Source organism: Ambystoma mexicanum, chromosome 1q (assembly GCF_040938575.1).
Source record: "Ambystoma mexicanum isolate Mex_15411 chromosome 1q, UKY_AmexF1_1, whole genome shotgun sequence".
NCBI classification, from domain to species: domain Eukaryota; kingdom Metazoa; phylum Chordata; class Amphibia; order Caudata; family Ambystomatidae; genus Ambystoma; species Ambystoma mexicanum.
Genome location: NC_090922.1, coordinates 1,525,186,382 through 1,525,211,936, shown reverse-complemented (window position 1 = coordinate 1,525,211,936; position 25,555 = coordinate 1,525,186,382). Strand labels below are relative to the sequence as shown.

The 25,555-nt window shown below is 51.8% G+C and overlaps 1 protein-coding gene across 3 annotated transcripts in view; it reads right to left on the bottom strand.

Annotated features, from left to right (window-relative positions):
- The window catches only part of ELOVL1 (ELOVL fatty acid elongase 1), a 228,062-nt gene that overhangs the window by 22,552 nt on the left and 179,955 nt on the right, over positions 1–25,555 (bottom strand). For all 3 annotated transcript variants that reach the window (XM_069642437.1, XM_069642436.1, XM_069642438.1), the window contains exons 5-6: positions 20,474–20,530; positions 8,054–8,159 (exon numbers count right to left, since the gene is read on the bottom strand). In XM_069642437.1, coding sequence (XP_069498538.1) covers positions 8,054–8,159; positions 20,474–20,530 — 163 coding nt within the window. The remainder of the gene's footprint in view (positions 1–8,053; positions 8,160–20,473; positions 20,531–25,555) is intronic.

Genomic DNA, 25,555 nt, shown 5'->3' with positions numbered 1-25,555 from the left:
ATGGAGAGTCGGTGGAGCTTGAGGCTCTTTTGACCGGAAAAACGAAGTTTTGAGAAAAAAAACGTGAAAAAATAGCACTAACGCTCGAGAGCAATAGCACGAGGATCCCAACACATGAACGTGCGGTAAAAATCTGAAGATGGCTGCCAGAGGCGGTGCTTAGGTAGAGGGCAGTCATTGGCTGTGGTCAGTATGACGCAGAGACCAGTGATTGGTTATTACTACGAAAGACAGATCAGAAACGAAACTGATACTGGTTTTTTCTTTACCGAGGATTCCCAGCCTGACGACGGGGAATATTCATGAGCATGTGAATCCATGCCAGACCCCATGCTGGAGAAGTATAAGTTAAATTACAGAAAATACAAATTTTGCCTATATAACCAACAGAATTGAGACGGAATTCTCAAACTTAGCCCGCGTTGCATCTAAATAGAAATGTGATTGTTAGCAAATACCACACCTAGATAGAATTTCAGAAATGTGACTATTAGCATATGTGACTCTTAGCATGCACCACACTTAGAACTATGAACCTAGCTTGCGCGGCATCTAGATAGAAATGTGACTATTATCATGTACCGGACCTAGATGGAATCCCACAATTGCAAGGACAGCAATGCCAACTAACCAACCAACTAACAATTCCATCCCTCTGCATACACCTCTCAAACTATAACCAAACACAACCACAAGCCTTAAATGCAGCAATCCGCACAAATTTCACAACAATGCAACAACAAAACAAAGCACACAGACTTGCACAACAGCACACGTCTACGGACCATAAAACACCCCAACCCCAGCTGACGGACCCACCGGGCAGAGGCTGCCAACAGCACATCACTGCTCTCTTGCACTTTTCCAGCTTATTCCTACTAACCCACCCGCCTCCTCCCCTTTTCAGAGCCGCCAGAGCGCCAGGGGACCACTTCGGTGGTGATAGTGCGCGGTACAAATGACCTTTAAAATTAACATTAACACCCACAGACCTTGGCAGGAGAGTACACCAGGACTGTGTGCTATAAATAAAGAGAACTGGGAAAACATACAAGTGAATGGGGTCTGGGACCCACCCTGGGGAACAAAGCCACAACGAAAAGGAAGGAACAAGTTACTTACCTGTAACTGTTGTTCTCCAGCATGGGTCTGGCATGGATTCACATGCTCATAAATATATTCCCCGTCGTCAGGCTGGGAATCCTCGGTAAAGAAAAAAATCAGTATCAGTTTCATTTCTGATCTGTCTTTCGTAGTAGTAACCAATCACTGATCTCTGCGTCATACTGACCACAGCCAATGACTGTGGCAGTATGACCAAGTGAAGAGCCGCAGAGGGGTAGTCGGGAGGGTTCGCATGTGAATCCATGCCAGACCCATGCTGGAGAACAACAGTTACAGGTAAGTAACTTGTTCCTTCTCCAGCATGGGGTCTGGCATGGATTCACATGCTCATGAATATAAGAATACATAGCAGTACACACATGCACAACCACGGGAGGTGGCAACAAGCTCAACATTAAGCAATACAACAACTCAACATTAAGCGTCTCTTACCTCCTCACCAGGCTCACCTTAAGTGAACAGGTTGCGCAGCACTGCTTGGCCGACCCTGGACTCCTCCCTGGAATCCCGATTGACGCAGTAGAATCTCGTGAAGGTGTGCGTCGACCTCCACGTAGCAGCCCTGCAGATGTCCAGCAGGGGCACACCAGATAGGAACGCCGTAGTAGCAGCGATCGCTCTGGTCGAATGGGCTCTCGGACGGCCTGGCAGCGGTCGGTTAGCCAACCGGTGGCAGTGCATGATGCAGCCGGAGAGCCATCTGGAAATAGAAGACTTCGAGAGAGCCGTCCCGTGATTCACAGGTCCAAAGTTCACAAACAGCTGTGATGTCCTCCGAAAACTCTTCGTGCGGTCCACATAGAACTTCAGCGCTCTAGCCACATCTAGAGAGTGCAAAGTCCTCTCGGCCGGCGACAAAGGAGACGGGAAGAAAACAGGTAACACCAGGGGCTCGTTAAGATGGAAGTCCGACGGCACCTTGGGCATAAAGGAGGGGTGCGTCCTAAGCACCACCCTCGAGGCATGGAAAGTCAAGTACGGTGCTTTGCAGGATAGGGCCTGGTTCTCTCCCACTCGTCGTGCGGAGGTAATGGCCACCAGGAATGCAGTCTTCCACGACACAAACTTCATCGGTGCGGAGTGCATCGGCTCGAATGGGGGCCCCATGAGCCGAGTCAGCACCACGTTAAGTTCCCACGCCGGGGCTGGGGCCTTCACCGGCGGGAACGACCGGAACAGTCCTTTCATAAACTCTTTCACTAGTCGATGGGACCACAGGGACGTCCGTCCTGTGGTTCTGGTATATCTGGAGATCGCCGCCAGATGAATCTTAATGGAGGCATGGGCTAGCCCAGCCTTTGCCAGCGATAGCAGGTACGGCAGCACCTGAGGTGCCGTAATCCGTAGGGGGTTGATCTTCTGTGCTCGGCACCAGATAGAGAACCTCTTCCACTTGTGACCGTAGCATTTGAGAGTCGAGGACGCCCTGGCCTTTGCAAGAACCTCTCTGCAGTTGGCCGGTATATCGTACCCTCCAAACTCTAGCGCTGCAGGAGCCAAGCCTGCAGGTTCAGCGATGCCGGGTCGTGGTGGAAGATGGTGCCTCCTTCTCTGGAGAGGAGTTCCGCGTCCGCCGACAGCTTGATGGATGGGGACGTTGACAAGTCCAGAAGGTCCGGGAACCAGATCTGCCTTGGCCACGCCGGTGCGACGAGGATCATCCTGCACCGGGACCTCTTGAGCTGGTTGATGAGTCGAAGCGGCAACGGAGGGAACGCATACAGGTATAGGCCGTCCCAGGGGGACGAGAACGCATCGCCCATGCTTCTCGGCTGGGGAAACCTGCTGGCGAACCTCTGGCACTTCGAGTTCGTCGCTGTTGCGAACAGGTCGATTTGGGGTTAGCCCCATCGTCAGAAGAGTTGATCCACCTGATCCTGGCGCAGCTCCCACTCGTGACACGCGCGCAGCTCCCTGCTGAGCGAGTCGGCGATGGTGTTTCTTTCTCCTGCCAGGTGGAAGGGGACCAGGAACATCCCCTGGGCGACCGCCCAGTGCCACATCCTGTGCCTCCTTGGATAGGGCTGGGGATCTGGTAACTCCCTGCTTCCGTATGTAAAACATTGTCGTGGTGTTGTCCGTGAAGATCCGCACCACCTTGCCCTTGAGCGACGGGAGGAACGATTTGAGAGCCCAGAACACGGCTCGGAGTTCCAGGATGTTGATGTGCAGGAGCTTCTCCTCCGGGAGCCAGAGGCCTCGTGCGTGGAGATCTCCGGTGTGGGCGCCCCAACCTTCCAGGGAAGCGTCCGTCGTCACCATCTCCTGGTACGCCGGCGTCTGAAAGTCCTTGCCCGCCGTGAGGTGCGCTCGAACGTCCCACCACTGAATCGCCCGCCGGAACACCTCGTTGAGGGAAACCCTGTCTTCGAAGGTGCCCGTCGCCTGCATCCAACGGGCATCGAGAAATTCTTGAAGAGGGCGCATCCGTAGTCTGCAAAGGCACACCAGGTAGATGCAAGAGGACATCATCCCCAGGAGGGACTTGATGGACCCCACCCTGGCCACGTCCGTGGCTAGCAGGCGCTGCACTTTGCCCAGAATGGTCTTCGTCCATTCTCCCGACGGTGCCGCCAGGCGCCTCACTGTATCGAGCTTCGCTCCCAGAAACAGGGCCACCTGCGACGGCACCAGGTGGGACTTTGGGTAATTTATGGCGAATCCCAGGTCTGTGAGTAGCTGGACGGTCCTCGCAGTGTGTTCGACGGCGAGTTCCCTCGTCCTTGAGCGGATGAGCTAGTCGTCCAGGTAGGGGTAGACGTGAATCCCCTGCAGACGCAGCCGCGCCGCCACAGGTGCCAGGCACTTGGTAAAGACCCTGGGGGCCGATTAAATCCGAACGGCAGTGCTCTGAATTGGTAGTGGTGTCCCTGGACGACGAACCTGAGGAACTTTCGGTGACTTCTGAGGATGGGAACGTGGAAGTATGCATCCTCCAGGTCCAGCGACGATAGGAAGTCGCCTTCCTCCAGCTGTCCCAGCACATGCTGGAGGGTGACCATCCTGAACTTTTGTGACCTGATGTATTTGTTCAAATGACAAAGGTCCAGGATGGGGCGCCAGCCGCCCGTCTTCTTCCTGACGAGGAAGTACCTTGAGTACACCCCGGAGCCTCTTCGGGACGGGCTCGATGGCGCCTTTCCTGAGCATCGCCCGTACTTCCAACAGGAGTTGCGGGACGTGATTTTCCTTCCTGGCCACAGGTGGAATGTGAGGGCACTTCTTCAGGAATTCGATAGTGTCCTCTTGCCAGGGTATCCACCACCCAACGATCGGTGGAGATGGACTTCCACACGCCGACGAACTTAGTCAGCCGGCCTCCCACCGGGGTGCTTCGGTGGGGGCCCGAGGCCACGGCCGGTTTGGTCCTGCTTGGAGGTGGTGGCCTTGCCGCCCTGGCCACCTTCCCGACGGCGGCGAGGCGCTCCCTGCTTGCCGCGACCCCTGTAGGCCTCCTGAGACGAAGAGCGTGCCGCCTGGCGGTAGGACAACGAGCCACCGCTGGATCCCTTGGAGGCCCCCTGTCTGCCTCCGGAGCTCCAAAAGGGCCATCGTTGCTGAAGGGCTCCTAGAGCACGGGCCATCTCCGTGTCCGTTTTTATGGCTTGGAGGGATTCGTCCACCGTCTTCCCGAACAAGTTGCTGCCGTCGAACGGCATGTCCAACACCCTGGTCTGGACGTCCTGACGGAAGTCGGTCACCCGGAGCCAACCCCGTCGTCGTAGGCAAACTCCGTTGCCCAGCTGGCGGAACCCGGTATCGGCAATATCGGTTGCCACCGTTATGGCGTGGTCCGACGCCACCTCGCCTTCTTGAAGTATTTCCAGGGCCTTGGACCTCTTGTCATCCGGTAGGAAGTCCAATATGGGGGCCAGCTTAAACCCGAGCTGCCTGTCGTAACGGGCCACGATCGCCAGGGCGTTGGCCGCTTTGATTGTCGTCGCCGCCGACGAAATGACCCGTCGCCCCATGGCGTCCAACTTCTTTCCCTCGCCGTCCGGAGGGGAATTCGACGTTGAGGCTCCTGACCCCGCCGATTTCTTCTTCGCCGCCGAGACGACAGAGTCTGGCGTTGGCTGGGACCTGAGGCACAGGGGAGCGGTCTCGGGGACCCGGTACTACTTCTCGTACCGGTCCCGTTTGGCTGGTGCCGTGGAGGGGTTCTTGAGTACCGACAGGCCCTCCTCCCAGATGTCATTGATTAGAGGCACCGCGATGACAGTCTTCCTCTTGGCCTCCCGGCGCTGATAGAGGAAACCTTCCTTTTTCTGCTCCTCCAGGCAGAGCTGGAATAACTCGGACGCCCTGGCGATCATGGCGTGGAATGAGCCAATCTCGTCGGGCAAAGATGCCCGTGCGACGGGAGACGGGAGACCTGTTCCGTCGTCGTCGCCGCCCTCAGAACCCGTCATCAAGCCCACCGCACCGTCATCTCCCGACTCGTGGGAGGATGAGGCTGGAACTGCAGGCCTCACGGGGGCAAGCGGAGGAGAGGGTTGGGTCCTCCGTCGTTTCTGAGGACTTCCCGACGGACAAGGTTGCGGGTCCTCCGGCCTGGGCCGTGTTAATCTCGTCCTTATCTCAGAGCATAAGGACTGGATTGCAGACAAAATGGCCGCCGAGCTATCCTGAGGCCTAGGTTCCGGCTGCGACGGAAGGGAAGACTGCTCTTCCTCGCCATTGTCGTATTCCTCGGTTATCTCCCGAGGATCTTCCTTGCAGGATCAAACCTTCTCGAATTGTACTTAGAGATTCCTCGTGACCCTGGTCAGTTCCTCCTCCGAGCTCGAGGAGCCTACCGTGCCCCCCCCCCCCCTTGTTCCATCATGGTGGCCATGACAATGGGCTGAAAAAGAGGATTCCCTCCTTGGCGGCAGGGAAACTCTAGTCCCGGACGCAGTCTCCGCTGGCGGGGTCTCTGCCGGCTTGGCCAGAGTCGCCGCGATCGCCTCGATAGAGGCCTTTGCCTGCTGGGTAGAGGCCTTCACCACCTAAGGTGGTCAGAGATCAGACGGGGCTTCTCCCGAAGCTTACCCGGGGTCTCGGACTTCCTCTTCCCCGAACCGGAGCGCTGGCTCGTGGTTGACGGTGCCGGGGAAGGTTCGCCCTGTTTGGCGACCGAAGAGCCCGACCTTTCGGGGCTCCCGGAGCCAGCGGACTCGCGACGCTTGGCCTGGTGTTGGGCTCCCGTCGCCGGGGTGCCCGCACAGGACTTAGAAGCCCGCTCGGACCCTTTCTTCTTCTTCTCACCCGTTGAGCCTTTCTCCAACCAGCTGGCGAGGAAGATCGAGGGTCCCTCATGGTCCGCTCCGACAAGTTCTTGCAGAACTGGCAGTCCTTCTCTACATGAGTCTTGTCCCCATGAAGACAGTAGAGGCATCGCAAATGTTCGTCCTCCTTAAACACATTCTGCGGCCCGCATCCAGGGCAGCTGCGAAACAGTTTGGGTCCGGGTGACGAACTTGCGTCCTGGGCCATCTCGAAGTAGGCCGCGAATCTTCTGGAATCCTCCAAGAGGTTGATTCGACGAAATCTTCACCCTTGAGGGGCGTAGGAAAATCCTGCAACGGGTACCTGTTAACGGGAGTAGAAACGGTGGAGCTTGAAGCTCGATTAACCGAAAAAATGTGAAAATTCACCTGAAAAAGCGCGAAACATGCAGTAAAAGCTCGAGAGCTAAGCACGAGGACTCCCAACACTTGAACGTGCGGTAAAAATCTGAAGATGGCTGCCAGAGGCGGGGCTTAGGGAGATGACAGTCATTGGCTGTGGTCGGTATGACGCAGAGATCAGTGATTGGTTACTACTACGAAAGACAGATCAGAAACGAAACTGATACTGATTTTTTCTTTACCGAGGATTCCCAGCCTGACGACGGGGAATATATTCATGAGCATGTGAATCCATGCCAGACCCCATGCTGGAGAATAGAAGCTTTATGTATGCAAGAATGTATCACAGAACTTGGCATGCGAGTGAACCGAGGTTGTGGTTGGAAGGAGAGTGCTGGCAAGCCAGCCAAGTGAAGGGGGTTTAGGACCCACAAGGGGGACAAATACCCAAATCATAAATGTGAAGTTTGCATATTCAAGAGACATCCAGAGACCTTGGCAGGAGAGTAAACCAATTCTCTGGGTGAATGAGAATATCAAGTACCCTACTTGGCAGGAGAGTAGACCAAGGAAGGGGTACAAAGAAAGGGTCTGGAATCCCTAACATACACAGTGGATTGTTAAAGAGACGGTGGAAAGATCCCGGGGGAAGGGAGCCAAACCCTTGCATCTTTTTTGGAACATGTTTTCATATGCTGGAAAGTCTGAGTCAACCCCTTGAGTCTTGTGGAACTTTGGTTTTCTTCACCTTTTGGAACTTTAGTGTTTGGCTGACGAGATCGGGCTGCAAGTCAGCAGTCGAGAAACATTTCCCCCTTGCACATCACACTTAGTTTAGCTTGTGAGAAACAGGTTAGGATTTGGACACTGGACGGCAAATTTTACTTTGGTCATTCCGACACTGTTTCTTTCATTAGCTTGTTCTGTTGGGGCAGGGAAACCCCTCTCAGAGATCGGGCTAGTTAGGTTTTCCTCAAACCCTCCCATTTTGCTTCATAATAAAAGTCTTTGTCAATCAACATGCCACCTTTGTGTCCGCCTCTTACTCCTAGACCTCCATAGCATAAAACATCTTCAATTAGGTAGCTTAATGAGGCCACTGTGCAGAAAAGCCCAGTGAGCCTACTGCAAAGATTAACAATGCACAAATGGAGCTGCCCAAGACATGCAGCACCAACACCCCTTGTGTGGTGGGGTAAGAATCTTACACCCACTGATCGAGTTCTGGTGTCTGCCGGGGGGAGATGTCCCTCCCTCAATGGTGCTTGGGAACTCGCACTTCCCATCATACCCCAGAATTCCTAAGGATATCTTACCTGGCCCAAACCTCACTCCCCACCACCAGCTCCAGGGCAGGACGGAGTGATGGAAGATGTGCAAGAAGGTGATCTGGCTATTCTTCTTCCGGATGACAAAAAATACCTGCAGGAAGGAAGAGAGAGAGAGAGGGCATCAAGAAATGGGTCTCTGTGGGGCGAAGGCATCAGGAAATGTGGCTCTGTGGGGCGAGGGCATCAGGAGAAGGGGCTCTGTGGGGAGAGGGCATCAGGAGAAGGGGCTCTGTGGGGAGAGGGCATCAGGAAATGGGTCTCTGTGGGGCGAAAGCATCAGGAAAAGTGGCTCTGTGGGGCGAAGGCATCAGGAAATGTGGCTCTGTGGGGCGAGGGCATCAGGAAATGTGGCTCTGTGGGGCGAGGGCATCAGGAAATGTGGCTCTGTGGGGCGAGGGCATCAGGAAATGTGGCTCTGGGGGGAGGGGATGTCACGTCCTCAGAGCGGATCCTCCAGATGCTTTGTTTCTACCCTCCAGCTGCCGGATCCATGTACCCCTCCATAACCCAATGGACACATTCCTTCCACAGCTTATTCTACCTCCGGAGTAAGCAACCCTTATTCATAAGGGAAGGTTGGGTGTGTCACATGTGAATCTATAAGCTGCAAAGTAACTTAATTTTACATGCTGTTGTGGCATTGCACACGAGCAATAGATGTGAAAGCGGCGTCACTGCCCCAGTCTGAGCGACAGGTGTCGAGATGTACTTGGAACAATCCCTTGAGAATCTTATGACCCCTCCACTAATGCATTCTGCTTGGTCTGGCGGACTACACAAACATGGGAGAAAAAGGGTATCTGAGCGACTGGTGGTAATCAATCTATGGATTTATCAATAGAGCAACAGATAGGCAAACCAAAACCTCACACTTTTGCTGGTTCATAAAGAAACTTGTATATGAAGTAAATCTTGTACTGTTTAGTACGCGTGAAAGCCAACACTTGTCTATAGCTCCAATGCATTGGTGTGCAAGCACAGATGTGTAGCATCCCACTTTCTCTGCATTTTAGTGTCATTTATCTGTCCCCATAGCTTCGCAAGCTGGGGTGGGGTGGGGACAGGATCTTCAGTAAAGGAAAGCTTGAGTACTGGATCAATGTAACTGCTTCCTCTGTGTGGTTTGTTAGCGGACAACTTCAATAAAGCCAGTACCTTCATCCTAACAGATATCTCCATCCCCTGAACCGGTGACCAATGCCTGTTGTGACCGTCCCCAAACCCCTCCCCGTGTGCAAACCCATGTATAAGGGGCTAAATAAATCATGGGAAAAAAACTATTTAAAACCTTCAACACTGTTTTCCCAATTAAATTTAAAAAAGACATCTGCTACAGGGGAAGCAGCACTTGCAATGTCAATGAGAACATTCTCCACTGCATTGGCAAAGCAGTGTCTTTGATGTTTGCCCCAGAATATATCTTTCACGCCCCCTCTGGGGGAACGAACATGGGCTTCAACGGTTCACCAGCCTGAGCGAAGCAAGGACCTGAGCGAAGCAAGGACCTCAGCTCGGGCTGCGGGCCGTTAAAGTCCATGTCCGTCTCCCAGCGGGGGCATGAAAGCTGTTCGTATCCCGGGATTTACCGGGGTGCGGATAGCAACTCTGCGCGAGCCCATATCCCCTGGAGAAGAGAACGGCTGCCGCCATTAACATGGAAAAGGGGATTAGGCCCCTTTTCAAATGACATCGACAGCAACCATGAAAAACATGTTCCAAAATGGCCACCATCACCCGAAAAACAACGTCTTCCCTTTTCTATTTCATTGGCGGTGGCCATTCTTCCCTATGGGTGCGGGCGGTGAAGGCACAATCGCGCTCGGGAACAGCAGATTTGGTCAATCTGTCCTTCCCGGGGGCAAATACTGCTTTCTTTTGAGTGAAGAAGCCGAAGAGACTGCCAGCAATGTAGGTAGAACCTTGCTCGTACTCCATTCTGCACGCTCAAGTTGGGAGGCTCTAGATGGAGCCGCCGTCACTTGGAGGTGGTGGTTCCTCAATGTAAGGCACGTCTTGCCACTTGATCTGGAGTTCCCCCAATATACTTGTGGCGCTCTTGTCCTGATGCTGTTCCTCTTTGGTGCTAAGGTGCACGCATGCCGTTTCCTTCCACTCCCTTGGTCTCCCGGCGAAATATTTCCCCACAGAACGTCATGAGAATAGCGGAACCCGGCATTGGGGTGCAATCCACGACACTCTATGCTAGGGGGGCCATCACATGACTCCCAGGCCTACTAGCTTCTAAGGGTTTAAATGCCGGTCTTCGAGAAGAGTTTTATACCCAACTATTAAGAACTGGTTTTATGCTGCAAGTCCCATTTCATGCTATTCAGCACCAAGATGCCTTTGGTATATTTAATAAAGGCCTCAGCCACCTATAATCTGGCGTCTTAGTACCACGTTGTTTGGTGCACAAGAAATGTATGGTGCCTAGAGTAATTGGTGCCTAAGTGGGTACTTGTCCACCTATACTTGCCAGCCCTGTACATACTGCTTATTTCAGCGCAGCTGCTACAATTCCACGATCTAGAAGCGGGGGGACCAGTCACAGATAGTGGGGTCATATGGCAGACATTTCTTCTTTATTCACAGATGTGTCCATGTGGTTTACTTCACTGAGCGCTGGGAGGGATGTGGGCTGCTTAGCGTTTCCACTTTTCCCGTCTTCATTTTGAAAGGTTGTGCAGCTCTTTCTTGGGTGTACATTAGGTTACCAATGCTGTGGGGGGCATGTGAGGTCATGGAGGGGGGGGGAGGGGGAAGCACAACCCATCCCAACAGTCTTTTTGAGATGGCTCAAATTCATGGAAAATTGCAGTCTTAGGAGGGTAACTAGAATAGTCTGGCTCTTATGGGGCCAGGTCTCCTAGGGTAACTAGAGTAGCCTGGCTCACGAGGATGTCTCCTAGGGCAACTAGAGTAGCCCGGCTCATAAGAGGACAGGTCTACTAGGAGAACTAAAGTATCCCAGCTCATAAGGCGGTCTCTCCTAGGGTAACTACAGTACCCCGGCTCATATGGAGGTCTCCTAGGGTAACTAGAACAGTCTGGTTCATGAGGATGTCTTCTAGGGTAACTAGAATAGTCTGGCTCTTAGGGGGCCAGGTCTTCTCGGGTATCTAAGTAACCTGGCTCACGAGGATGCCTCCTAGGGTAACTAGAACAGTCCAGCTCATGAGGATGTCTCCCAGGGTAACGAGTAGTCCCCCTCGTAAGGGGCCAGGTCTCCTCAGAGAAGGGAGTAGTTTCTTACCTGTAACTCCATTTCTCCAGCGTTGGTATCTTTCATGGATTCACATACTTAGAATATTCCCCGTCGTCAGACTGGGAACCCTCGGTACACATATATAGTCGTTTCCTATAGGAAAAAACTTCCGACACTTGTGTGTCCTATCCACGTCTACGTCCTCTCTGGGGCCGTACACGCATGCCCCGTAGGACGTAGCGGTATAAAAGCCCCGCCCCTGCGGGTCCCGTCAGATTTCGGCCCCTCCAAAGTAGAAAGGAGAACCTGCTTATGCACATATCTTGCACATTGCATTCCGGGGAGGCTGGTGGGCGCATGTGAATCCATGAAAGATACATAACGCTGGAGAAATGGAGTTACAGGTAAGAAACTACTCCCTTCTCCAGCATTGGATCTTTCATGGATTCACATGCTTAGAATAGATTGTATAGCAGTATCCTAAAAGAAGGAGGTGAGAATGCAATGTAACATACACCACAAAAAACACCCCAAAACCTAATATATAGGCAAGTAAGCAGCAACATATTTTCTGATATATATATATATATATATATATATATATATATATATTGCTCAAAACAGACACACTAAAGAACCAGAATAGACAAGGCAAAAGACCAAAGCTTAACCGTTTTTGGCTTACCTCATTGAAACAGATGGCGCAGAACTGCCCGTCCCATCTGTACTTCATCCGCATGCTGCCTTACCAGGCAGTAATGGCGTGTGAACGTGTGTGGGACAGACCATGCCGCCGCTTGGCAGATGTCTGTCAGATGAATTCCTGCCCATAGAGCCGCGGAGGAGGCTGTCGATCTCGTGGAATGGGCTCTAGGGCGTCCTTGTAGGGGTCTCCCAGCCTTGGAGTGACTAAAAGTAATTGCCGAAGAGACCCAACGAGCCAGGCCTTGCTTGGAGATTGCCCTGCCTCTCGTCGACGGACCGTAGGCAATGAACAACTGTCTGGTAGTTCTGATATCTTGCGTCCTTTGCAGGTAAAATTTTAACGCCCTTTTGACGTCCAGAGTATGAAGGGCTTTTTTCCGCCGCCGACGACCGGGACGCAAAGAAAGTAGGAAGGACCAGGGTCGAGTGCTTGTGATAGACTGTCGGTACTTTCGGGATGAAAGTAGGGTTAGTTGATAAAATTACTTTGTCCTTAAAGAATCTCATATATGGAGGATCTATGACCAATGCCTGTAATTCTGGCATTCTTCTAGCCGATGTAATGGCAATTAAGAAAGCCAGTTTCCAAGATAGGAACTGCATGGATGAAGAGGACATTGGCTCAAATGGAGGCTTCATTAAGGCAGCCAACACCACATTTAAACTCCACGACGGTGGGAACCGTTTCGTAGGGGGGAAAGTTCTAAAGAGACCCCTCATGAAATGTTTCACCAGTCTGTCACTGAATAATGGTGAAGACTGTCTCCTCCTCGTAAACCTTGAAATGGCCGCCAAGTGCACTTTGATGGACGATGATGACAGCCCACTCTCAGCTAGGTGAAGAAGATACGGAAGAATTTGTTCCAGGGTTACTTCTAAAGGCTGAATTTCGTGCTGTGTTTGACACCACGTACAGAACCTTCGCCATTCGCATATGTATGATTTGTTAGTCAAAGGGGCCCTAGCCGCCTGCAGAATTCTCCGGCAATCCGACGAGACTTTCAAGCTGCCGAACTCTGAAAAGTCAGGAGCCATGCTGTTAAGTTGAGGCTGTCCGGATTGTGGTGCCACACCGTTCCCTTGTCCCTGGACAGTAGGTTCGGCCCTTTCTGGAGAGTTATAGGCTGTTCCAGCGACAGATGTAGGAGGTCGGAAAACCATGGTCGTCTCGGCCAATACGGTGCCACTAGAATGACCCGGCATTTGTACCTGCGAATCCCCTGGATTGTGCTCCGTATAAAGGGGAACGGAGGGACAGCGTACAGGAATTTGTCCGTCCAAGGAAACGAGAACGCTTCCCCTAGGGATCCTTTTTGAGCCCATCTGCTCGCGAACTGTTCGCATTTCCTGTTTTCTTTCGTTGCGAAGAGGTCGATTGAGGGGGTCCCCCACCTTTCGAAGATTATTTGTAGCTGACCGGTGTCCAGCTCCCACTCGTGTATTTGAGCCATTGTCCTGCTCAGGGAATCCGCTTGCACATTCTTCACACCCGGGAGATGGTAAGCCACTAAGGATATGTTGTGTTTCAACGCCCAGTGCCAGATCTTTTGAGCTTCCGCCGAAAGGGTCCTGGATCTGGTGCCGCCTTGCTTTATCAAGTAGAACATGGCTGTCGTGTTGTCTGTCAGCACTCTTACTTTTGATCCTTTGATATGTGGAAGGAATGATTTCAAGGCCCATCTCACTGCCCTCAGTTCCAGCACGTTGATGTATAGGTGCGATTCGGTCGAAGACCATCTGTCCTGGGTTTGATGATCGTTCATGTGTGCTCCCCAGCCCGTCAGGGAGGCGTCCGTGATGATGGTGTTCTGAAATTCCGGCTCTTGTAGAGGAACCCCTCTGTCCAGGTTGTGAAAGATTTTCCACCATTGGAGGGATCTGATGACACCCTCGTCGTCGACGGTTATCCTGTCTGACCACCGGAACTCCTGTAGAGGCCTCATGAACAATCGGCAGTTTTCTACTAGGTGGATGCACGAAGCCATGGAACCCAGGATTGCCACATATTTTCTCACGGAAAATGTGCTCTGTAGGCGAAGTTGACTCGTCAGTTGTTCGATCTTCAATATTCTGTCTAGGGACGGTTTCACTATTCCCGAGTGGGTTTCGAATTGAGCTCCCAAGAACTTCAAGCTCCTTGAGGGCTTTAGAGAGGACTTTTCGAAGTTCACTGCGAACCCCAGTCGTTGCAGAAGTTGTAAGGTGGCTTGTACGCTGTCGTTGGTCGACGCTGGGGAGGATCCCCTCACAAGCCAGTCGTCGAGGTACAGGTATACATGATGCCCTCCCTTTCGCAGCCAGGCTGCCACAGGTGCCAAACATTTTGTAAACGTTCTTGGGGAGGACTTTAGACCAAATGGGAGCACTGCAAATTGGTAGTGTGTCTGACCTACCATGAACCTCAGAAACCTCCCGTGTTTTGACACACCGGAATGTGGAAGTACGCGTCCTGTAGATCTAGTGACGCCAAAAAATCGTCCCTTTGGACGGATCTGATCACCTCCTGCAGTGTAAGCATTTTGAATTTTTGACTCTGTAGGGTCTTGTTGAGGTCTCGCAGGTCGAGAATAGGGCGCCATTTTCCGTTTGGCTTCTTTACCACAAAACACCGTGAGTATACCCCTAGGCCTTTCTGCGATGCAGGGACTAATTCGATGGCGCTTTTCTGTAACATGAGTGTTACTTCCTGCCGCAAGATGTTTAGATGTGGCTGGGATAGGTGTATTGGTGGACATTTTGGAGGTTTGCATTTGAATAGTAGGGAATGTCCGTACCTCACAGTGTCCAAAACCCACTGATCTGTTGTGATGATCTCCCATTCCTCGATGCAGCTTGACACTCTTCCTCCCAGAACGGTACGCTTCCCGTCATTGCTGGTCTTTCTGTTTGCTCGTCGACGACGAATAAGTTGGTCGTCTCTTGGAAGACTGGAAGTTTCTGCGCCGGCTTGAGGTCTGAGAGGCGGGTCTATATCCTTGGGAAGGATACGCTGATCTACCAAAAGATCTATCCCTGGTTGCTGAGAATCTTGAGTTTCCAGATGCTCCTCTAAACGGACGAAAAGAACGAAAGGGCTTACCACTCTGGAGAGAACCCAACGAGCGTGCTGTATCTGAGTCCTCCTTCATGCCCTTCAAGGCCTCGTCCACCTTTTCTCCGAAAAGAAGATCACCTTCGAAGGGCATGTCCAAAACTTTATACTGTACTTCGGGTCTGAAGTTGGTGCACTTAAGCCAAGCCTGGCGTCTTAGAACAACTCCGTTATTTATTTGTTTAAAACCCGAATCTGCCAGGTCCACCGCTATGTTTATAGCATGATTCGATGCTTCTTCGCCTTCTCGAACCAGGGACATCGCCTTTCTTCTATGTTCTTCCGGGAGGTGGTCCAGGATAGGTGCCAGTCTGTGCCACATTTCCCTGTCATATCTGGCCACAATCGCCAGGGAGTTAGCTGCTTTCACCGTTGAGGCCCCCACAGAAAGAACCTTCTTACCAAACACGTCTTGGCGCCTCGCCTCATTATCTGGAGGGGTAGAGCATTTATGTTGGGCCTTTGCTTTTCTCGTCGCCGCCGACGACACCACCGAGTCCGGTGTAGGTTTAGCCGAAAGACACTTCGGTGTAGAGTCTGGTACTTTAAATTTCTTTTCAATGCGGCCTTTGACAGCCGGCTCAGAAAATGGGTGACGCATGGTTTGAACACCTTCTTTCCAGACATGGTCTAAAATGGGTATTGAGAATATTGAGCGTCTACTCTTGCCCATATGGTCAAAAAGAAAACAGTCCTTTTTCTCCTCCTGTTGGACCAGGCCAAACTCCTTGCACGCTTTTTCCATCATAGAATGAAAGGCACCTATATCGTCCGGTGGTGACGGGTGAGTGGGACTCTTTGGTGTTTCCATTTCCACATCCGACACCCAGGATGGATCCCTAGATGGTGAGAGGGATATATCTGGCGCTGACCCGTGGTCAGATAGGGAGTCCGAAAGCTCACCTTCCTCCTTGACTGCTGGAGTAGTTGGAACCCCGAACGATCTGGTCGGGCGGTGTGAAGGGCCGGGCTCGTCGACGGGGGGTGTCGACGGTACAGGTGGAAGCCTTTCGTCCAGCGATTTCAGCAGCGAGTGTAAGGAGAACAGTACCTCCATGGACAGAGTCAGCTGAGAGCTTGGAGGTTGGGTAAACACCTGAGAGCAGGTTGCTCCTGATGGAAACCTGGCTCGTAGACCGAGGTCCTCCGGGCTCACAATTCTGAAGCCGTCGTCTTCTTTCGAGGCAATTGACGCTGCCTGTTCCTGTAGCAATGTGTCAGGCAACCCCATATCAAATACTTCTGGTCTCCAGGCCAGAACTTCCGTCGACGAGGACATCGTCGCCGAGGTCGTCGCTGGGTTGATGACGGGTGAAATCGACTGCGTCAGCGGCAGTGAGGACACCGACTGGTTCGTCGTCGTCGGGCCTGCAGGTGGTTTAGGCGGTCCCGCCTTCACAGCGCTCTCCCTGCGTTTATCCGAATCTCTACTCGTGGCTGATCTGTGTTGATCGCCCAAGGAGGATTTAGGCCTCTCCTTTCCTTTCTTCGACGAAGTTGACGAAGATGTCTTTCTTGCAGAGTCTTTAGAAGAGTCCTTAGAAGAGTGACTTCGTGGAACGTCCTTTTCCGCCGGTCGTGACTTCTTAGTCGGAGGTTCCGACGAAGTTGAGCGTCGAGGGACTCCTGATGTTTTCGCAGAGGCCACGCTGAGCACAGAGCCCACCTCTGACTGAGGGTACGCTCCCGCACCGTCATTTAACCAGGATAACCAGCCGTCGATTTCGATCCTTCAGGGTTTTCTGGGAAAAACCTTTACATATTTCACACTGGTCTGCCGAGTGGTGAGGGTGGAGGCAATAAATACAGTCTAAATGGCCGTCCCCCTCATAAACCTTCAATCCGCACGTGGCACACGGGCGAAATAGAGGTTTTCCCGACATTCCGATAAAATTAACAAACTCACAGGAGCTCGACAATTCGAAAAATCTAGCAGTAGAGACTACGCAAGGAGATCCCACTATCTTTGGAGACGGTTGAAATCTGACGGGACCCGCGGGGGCGGGGCTTTTATACCGCTACGTCCTACGGGGCATGCGTGTACGGTCCCAGAGAGGACGTAAACGTGGATAGGACACACAAGTGTCAGAAGTTTTTTCCTATAGGAAACGACTATATATGTGTACCGAGGGTTCCCAGTCTGACGACGGGGAATATTCTAAGCATGTGAATCCATGAAAGATCCAATGCTGGAGAACTAAAGTAGCCTGGCTCAGGTGGAGTTCTCCGAGGGTAACTAGAGTAGCCCGGCTCATGAGGATATCTCCTAGGGTAACTAAGTAGCCCGGCTCACAAGGGCCAGGTCTCCTAAGGTAACTAAAGTAGCCTGGGCCATAAGGAGGTCTCCTGGGGTAACTAGAGTAGCCCAGCTCACAAGGGAGTCAGAGTCTCCTTTTTCCAAGGCCACGCTTACACTATTTATGCATGAAAACCTCAGGAGAAATCCAGGTATCCCTGCAATGACCTGGCATCAGTTGCTGGACCTCTGGTGGCTTGAGATCTGACAGGGGAGTTAAGTTGGAGGCAGGGATGTGGGTTCTGGTATGTAAGCTTGCGGCCTGATACCACTTCCAGATCCTCAGTCGGGGGAAGACCAGGTACTGGAGGAGAGGATGGGGCAGGACTGCGGGCTGTGATATTTAGGTCTGTGCTCAGCTGTACCTCAAACAAAGCCAAAACACAGTTTTCTGGGAGTCTCTTGAGCTTTCTCTGCCAACACTTCAAGTGGTCGGACCCTAGAAGAGTTAATGTGTATCTGGAGGCAAAGAAAGGGGTCTTCGAGGTGTGAGGAATTCCATAGTCCCGTGTACTGACTATACCACTATAAAGACAAATAAGGCCAACAAATGGGCTCTTACTGTACAAGATGCACTTTCCAAAAGCAACCACTAGATGGCAGAACAATCAAACGTGCATACAACGCACGGTTTAGTTGCAATACCTTGCACTGGGGGATCATTTTCGGATGAAGCGCAGCGTAAAGGGAAAGTGTTAGGCCTTCCTTTGAAAGCCGTCTGAGGCCTAGGTGGGCAGCAAAGCGGACATCGCAGGACAACAGTTTTCCTGCATGGTTCGGGCCGCTCCCCAATGTTTAGTAGTTATTTCCCAAACAGATAGTTTACAACAATCGACTACTGGCCGAATTTGGCTAGAGATTTACCATACGATCGTTTGTAAACGATCAATTTGGTAAATACCCACCCTGCAAGACCCGAGAATCTCTGGACCACTCCAGGAAGTGGCGAGAGAAGAGACACCCGCAGCTGAGCCTTTGCATCTGTCCTTGGGGGGCGGAACTTTAAGCTCTTGAGCCCGTGAGGGGCTGCATTCACTTCACTGCGACAGGGCCATCCAACATGGACGCGCGTAACATTCATCTCCAAGGACGACTTCACCAGTTCCCGAGAGCCCGTCTCTGCTCAAAGCAGATGGTCTGGGGCTGTATGGCCGGACCTCGGGTCCGGGAGCCCTCCACTTCTTACTTTCCTGAGACTCTGGATTCGGCCCTGCTCTGCAGGTTATTGCAGCTACCTGTAACATCCGAGCTCACTCTGTTATACCTACTCGCATTACTACTACCCATTTATGTATTCTTGCCTACCTGTTCCGCCTATTGTTACCTCCCCCTTTCTCTTCTCACTTCCTGTTACGTGCTTGATGCTCCCAGTCCAATTGTTGCTTTTTACTTCCTGGCGCCTGCTCCTTATTTAAGCCACCTTAAGCCCCCTTCACCTTGTGTTTCCCCTTAATGTGCACCCGCTCCTCCTGCCTCTCATTCCTTCCTTACTTGTGCTTGCCCGTCCCTGCTCACTTGCACTGCTGTAAGTGTTCCCTCCTACACTTGATGTAGCCCCCTGCACTATGTAGCCATGCGTTCCATTGTTGCCTACAACTACCTTGTATCTGCACTCGTGAGGTAGCCCCCTTCACCATTGAGTGAGGCTTTCCGCGCGGGACCGATGTAGCCCCTCATTCCATGATGCAGGGCCTTTCTAGGCTGCAGTCACTCATACCTGCTTTATTTGCAAGTCTGGTTCACCTACTTGTTCCCACACTTTTCAACTCATCACCTTCCCCTCCCCCCCACTCCTCTCCCTCCCCCTATTTTCATGTTTCAGCACTTGCACGTTCCAAATCGTCCAACGGCCGAGTCAGAATGCTGGTTTGTTTTCTTCCCTTCTCCCCCTTCCTGCACTTCACCCTTCTCCCCCCACCCCTGCGCTCATGCTATAGCACTTGCACGTTCTAAACGTTTCAAAACCTTTTAAGAATGTTCTTTATTTATACCTTCTTCCTCTCCCCTCGTCTTGATGCGCCTTGAAACACCATTTTTGCTGTATAGTGTGCATTACAAACAACCAATAAATACATCAAAAAGGCTCTGAAACAAGAACCAAACTAACAGCAGCGCCCAACAGTGCAGAAAAGCAAGGCCCAGAGAACCCCTTTCCGGACTATAGCAGAGGCCTACTCAGACTGTCACTCCACTGGGTCTAGGGAAACGTCTGGCAATCATCCTTTCTAAAGGGGGCCTGGGGCGTACGGCCCTTTAACAGAGCAGTGAGTTTCAGCCCCACCGTGTTTTAATACAGGGAACTGGACAGCTATGTTCACTGCACCTTCTCCGTTGGGGAGCCCACACCTTACTTAAAGATGGACCGCTGACATTCATTTCATATAGCCCCCCTGCGGGTGATAAAACTCATGGACACCTGCATATAGCCCCCTCACTGGGGATAAACTCATGGACACCTGCATATAGCCCCCCTGCCGGTGATAAAACTCATGGACACCTGCATATAGCCCCCTCACTGGGGATAAACTCATGGACACCTGCATGTAGCCCCCCTCGCTGGGGATAAACTCATGGACACCTGCATATAGCCCCCTCACTGGGGATAAACTCATGGACACCTGCATATAGCCCCCCTGCCGGTGATAAACTCATGGACACCTGCAAAGCATCAATGAATGCACCCCACCTGCCACTCTCCTTCCTCCCCAAGTGGGCAGAATAGGGATAGTTGGTCCCTTCCAGGGGGGCATCTTTTAGGGAGCTTGGCCCTCTCTACCATCACACCCATTCATTGGGTAAACTCCCCATCTCCTTGCTTGTTTGGTACCTCCCCCACTTGCTGGGGGGCTGATCTCTACCCCCCTTCATCCCGGCACTTTCAACCCCATTCAATCTCAGTCTGTGGGGAGCAGCTCTGCCCCTCCGCTCACCCCTCTCCCCCCAATCTGTTGATCCAGCATCCCTGGGGTTGAGAACTCTCCTACATACCAATGTTGCCCCCAACTCCAAACTCAACCCCCTCCTTTTGACCAGCCTTTCCATTAGGAGTAGACTCCCTCTCAACCACAGCCCCCTCCCAAGAACCCCACACGTAGGGAAGGTGCTTACCGTGTCCATGAGCTCAATGAACTTGGAGAAAAGGAAGAGCCAGGAGACTCGGACCATCTGGAAGAGAGAACAAGGGAGAATGAAGTAAGAAACTTGCGAGCAAGGTCAAACTCACAACTCGTGATCGATAAGCAGGACTGCGTTACGGTTTTAAACTCCTCCATATACAGCCACAATTGCTGAAGACTGGCCACATCCAACCACAAATACGGACTGCTCCCCTTCAGGCTACTAGTCACCATTCCAGGGGAGCAGGCAGAGCACCTTGCTTCTACGCCACCATTGCAAGACAGCAGGCCAAACCACCCCCCCCTGCCCCTTCTCCACCACCTTTCATCAGGACGGCCTCCCGGTACATGGAATAGTCCAGCTCTTCGGGCACGCTGAGCCAGAAGGGCAGGGAGGTCTCTCTGGGATAGCATCTGCAGGCTTTAGCAGTTATGGAAAAATCAAGAAACCTCCAGGCTTCACAGCAGAGAGCTAAAAGGACACCTTGAGTCACTCACGCCGCTTCCTCAGCAGGCAGGTATCTCGCGGGGAGCAGGTAGAGGGCGTTACCACCCAAATGTTCCCCAGGATGGAGCAGCAGAGAAACTGCGAGAAGGCTGGGATAGAGGCAGAAGATGGCAGAACCAGAGAGAGTAGAGCATTTTGAAACCAGCGAATGTCTCACGGTTAGTCAGAGTTGACATCTCCTGAAGAGACTGTTGGGATTATCCAGGTATCCACCATCTGCCAATAAGGAGTGGTTAAGGTCAACTCCATCACAATCAATACCCTTAACATTGAAGTTCATTATAATATCTATAGCCAGGGGTTCAAATTCAGGGCAAAAAGAAGTGGGGATAGAAGACATACCTGCAGGTACCCCTTGACGAGGAAAACAAGCCATACAATACCTCCATTGACTATACATTATGCTACAGATTGTTATAAAACTATAGTGTCTAGACAAAGTATTATTGGGTATTTATGAGAGTCTGTACTATATTCGTTAACCGCCCCTCTTGTGGCTCTGTCACGCTACTACTTAAGAGTGCCTGGTGACACTGAGCGGAATCTCTGGTGCTCATAGAAGGAAGCTCTACCTAAAGACACTGACCACAGGGCCGAAGAAACTTGCCTTTACCTTGCACATCTGTGGCCTCACCCCCGAGCACGGATACCCCAGCACTTACCCCACAGCCCTCTCCCTTCTGCACTTGCACATTCTGAATCCTCACAAAGCATAGTAGGCTTGTCCGTTCCTTCCCCTTCACTGTATTTATATTTGTGTATTTTAATGTTCTTCAATCCCATGTCCCCTTCCCGTGCCACTGTGGGCGCTTGAAAACAGAATGTATTTGCTGTATAAGCGCCTATCAAGCGAACAATAGATAAATAGTCCCCACAACCATGAAGGTAGCCTTTCGACTTGCTCATGGTTTTTGGGTTTTGTTGTGTTCGGTTTAGTTTCCACAGATGTGTGTCAATCCTGGTGTGTCTAGCAACAACACGGCTTCGCATCACCCAACACCAGGGCCAGACTGCCCTCGCATTCACTGGCAAAGCCAGTTCTTTTCATTGCTTTCCTCCATTTGCGATCTGATAAAGCATTGCAATCAGACACAGCAGCCCCATCATTGGCGTTACTCTCGTGGTACCAAGGTTGGGGGCTCCTTTTTAGGGTTTATGAAAGGCTACTTGCAGCTTTGAGACAGGCCTGACAAGAGGGCGTATGTCCAGATGTGAGCGCCGCACGGTTCCCTTCCAGCCCAGAGGCTGAAATATTTGTCATTCGTGAGATATTTAAGGGTCGCTTTATGCATGGGCTCGAAGGGGGGGGGGCCCCATTAGCCTGGTTAGAACAACCTTCAGGTCCCATCCGGGAGCTTAGTTAAATATAGGAGGGTGAATTCTCTTCACTCCCTCCATGAAGGCTTTAATAACTGGAACTTTCCACCATGAAACTTTATGTTGAGACGTAGTGTAGGCGGAGAGTGCAGCAAGGTGAAGTTTAATAGAATTAAAGACTAACCCCGAGTCCAGCAAGTGAGTCAGGTATAGAATAATATGTGTGGTAGAACAGTCAACAGGGTTGATGCTCTGAGTTACACCAGATGACAAACCGTTTCCACTTACTAGAGTAGCAGTAATGAGCGTTCGGTTTCCTTGCCTCTATGAGAATGTCCATGCATCTCTGAGGGAGCTGCAAATGTCCAAATTCTATGACCTCAGGAGCCAGGCTGCCAAGTTCAGGGTCTGTGGGCATGGATGCAGCGTTTGGCCCGTCCTGTGACAACATGTTGTACGGGCAGGGTAGTTTCACTGGAGGAGACAGTGACATCTCAATCAGATGAGCGAACCAGGGTTGGCGGGCCCACATGGGGGCCACACCAGTATCATTGTAATTGGTTCCTGGTGTATCTTGTGCACTATCTTGTTGAGAAGGGGAGTCGGGGGGGGGGGGGAGGTTGAAGAGAAAGCGTAGACAAATTTCCCTGACCATGTTATCCAGAGACAGTTCCCCTTGGAGCGGTTCTGGGGGTACCTGGAGGTAATCTTGGCATTGGGTGTCCTCCAGAGTTGTGAACAGGTCGATCTCTGGGAATCCCCATTCTGCAAAATCGTTGGAGACGATATCTTCGTGCAATCACCATTCATACTCTGTGGGCAGAGGGAAGTCTCTGCTGAGTCCGTCTGCCAGAAGATTGAGTTCCCTTGGTACATGTTGAGATAACAGGAACATGTGTTTGAGAGCCCACTTCCAGATGTTCTGGAGAGTGAGTGCCCCCTTGCTTGTTCAGGTAGTACATGGCCGTGGTGCTGTCTGTGAGCAACAGCACTGTTTTCCCTTGTAAGTGTGTTTGGAAGGTCTTCAGTGCTTTGTAGACCGCAAACAATTCCAGCCGGTTTATGTGTTTGGACACCACACTTGGAGTCCAAACTCTGTGTGCATTGTGATGGGATAGGTGAGCCCCCCATCCTGTGAGGAATGCGTCTGTGGTTAGAGTGGCGTCCACTGTGGGGGTGGCGAAGGATTCCCCCAACACAAGGTTTTCCCTCGACCACCACCGCAGCGAGAGAACCAAGGCTTGCGAGACAACCACTAGATGGTCCGATTGTCCGCTGGTCTGACACCACTGGCTGTTGAGCCACTCTTGCATTGGGTGCAGGCACGCGTGAGGGCCCAAATAAATACATGACGCCATCATTCCTAGCAATCGCATGGCTTTGCGTACCGTCACCTCTCAACCGGCTACATATTGAGGGATCTGAAACAGCATGTTTTGGACTCTCTCGCTGAAGGGGAAGACAAGGCAGTCTTTTGTTTGAATTAGAGCCCCTTGGAATTGCTTGACTTGGCTGGGGTCTAGACTGGACGACTTCTCGTTGATGGAGAAGCCCAGGTGGAACAAGAGGTCTACAGTCTTTTGGGTATTTGAGAGGCATGTTTCGTAAGAATCCCCTTTTATGAGCCAGTCGTCGAGGTAAGGATAGACCAGAATGGACAACCTGTGCAGGTGTGCTGCTGCCAATGCCAGTACCTTCGTGAATACCCTTGGCGCTGAGGCTATGCTGAAGGGTAGCACTTCGAACCGATAGTGTTTGCCTTCTATCATGAACCTATTTCCTGTGCACTGGCAACATTGAAATATGAAAGTATGCATCTTTCATGTCCAGTGTTGCCATGTAATCCCCCTGTGTGAGCAGGGGGATTACCTCCTGCAAAGTCACCATACGAAATTTTTGAAGTTTAACAAATGTGTTCGCTAAGCGCAGATCTAATACAGGGCGCATGGTTAAATCCTTTTTGGGTTCAAGGAAGTACAATGAATAAATACGCTCCTTTACCTGCGAGAGGCACAACCCCCTTAAACTCATGGTGGTTACTACCAGGGAATCTGGTATGGAATGACCCCTGATATATAAGGGATCAGAAGGTGAGGGGCTAAAAAGCTTCTCGATTCTTGGATTGACACCTCCAACTAATGCAGGTGTAGATAAAAAGGGAACAAGGCGTCTCTTGATTGAGGCGAGAAGGGTCCTGGCTTGGCTAGCAGGCGGCTTTTCCTTAATTATTCTTTCATCAAAATCTACCTCTGGGGTAGTCTCCCCCCATATCAATTTGAAAATGTGCAGCCGCCTTGCATAGCATTGCATTGAATGTGGGTTGATCACGCCAGTCGGAGAACCTTCGCCTGTGGACGGTCTTAGGAGAGGGCAGGTTTAAAACATCAGGGTCTGTTGACGCCCCTGGTGACTGCCAGGGCTGGGGTTCGCATATGTCTGGGTCTTCCTCAAAGTCCCCTACAGGGTCTTGTAGATCTTCAGTATTAAGGAATTCTTCCTCTTCCTGAACGTGTGGATCCTCTTCAGTGAGGTCATATGTATCTATTTCTTCCTCAAGTGGGTCAAAAGGTCTTGTAAATTTGGCTCTAGGGTCTTCAGGGAGCACCTCACTTGGCCATTTAGGTGAAATGTGTTCAGAAGTGGACACAAACCTATCTAGCCTGTCCATACACGATTCAAATCTTTCTCCTAGTCCACTGGGATAACTCTGAATGGTCTAGCGGCGGAAAGGGTTGCTCCTCCGCCTCTAGGTGTCGAGATCTCTCCCATAGCGTGGAGGATATACCCCCGTCGCCCTCTGAGAAACATTCTCTTGGGCCCGGCAATGGGGATATATCTGTGTTTTCCCTTAGATGTGGGGGGAGGTTTCCGGCGTACCCTCCGTAGATTTCGGCGTCTCCCTGACTCTGAGCAGGCTTTGGTGACTCCTTCACCACCTGTTTCTGCAAGTCTTTGGAGACTATTCTAGCTATGCTTTCGACGACTAGCTTCTCTGTCAAGGGCTGGTCGTGAATAGTTTTCGGCAGTGCCGGAACTTACTGTCGACGGACGCCCCCTTTCGAGGTGTTTCAACTGATTTTTTGGTGGTAGCCTCCTTAGTTGAAGACGGCCCAGTCGCTAGGCACGCATGCGGCTGTGGGGAGGGCTGCCGGCCTTTATGGTCGGCGGAGGCCGCCGGTTGATCGGCGTCGCCGTTGGCACCGAGGCCTTCTTCGATTTACTCGACGAATGGCCGTGGGTTGTGCGTTT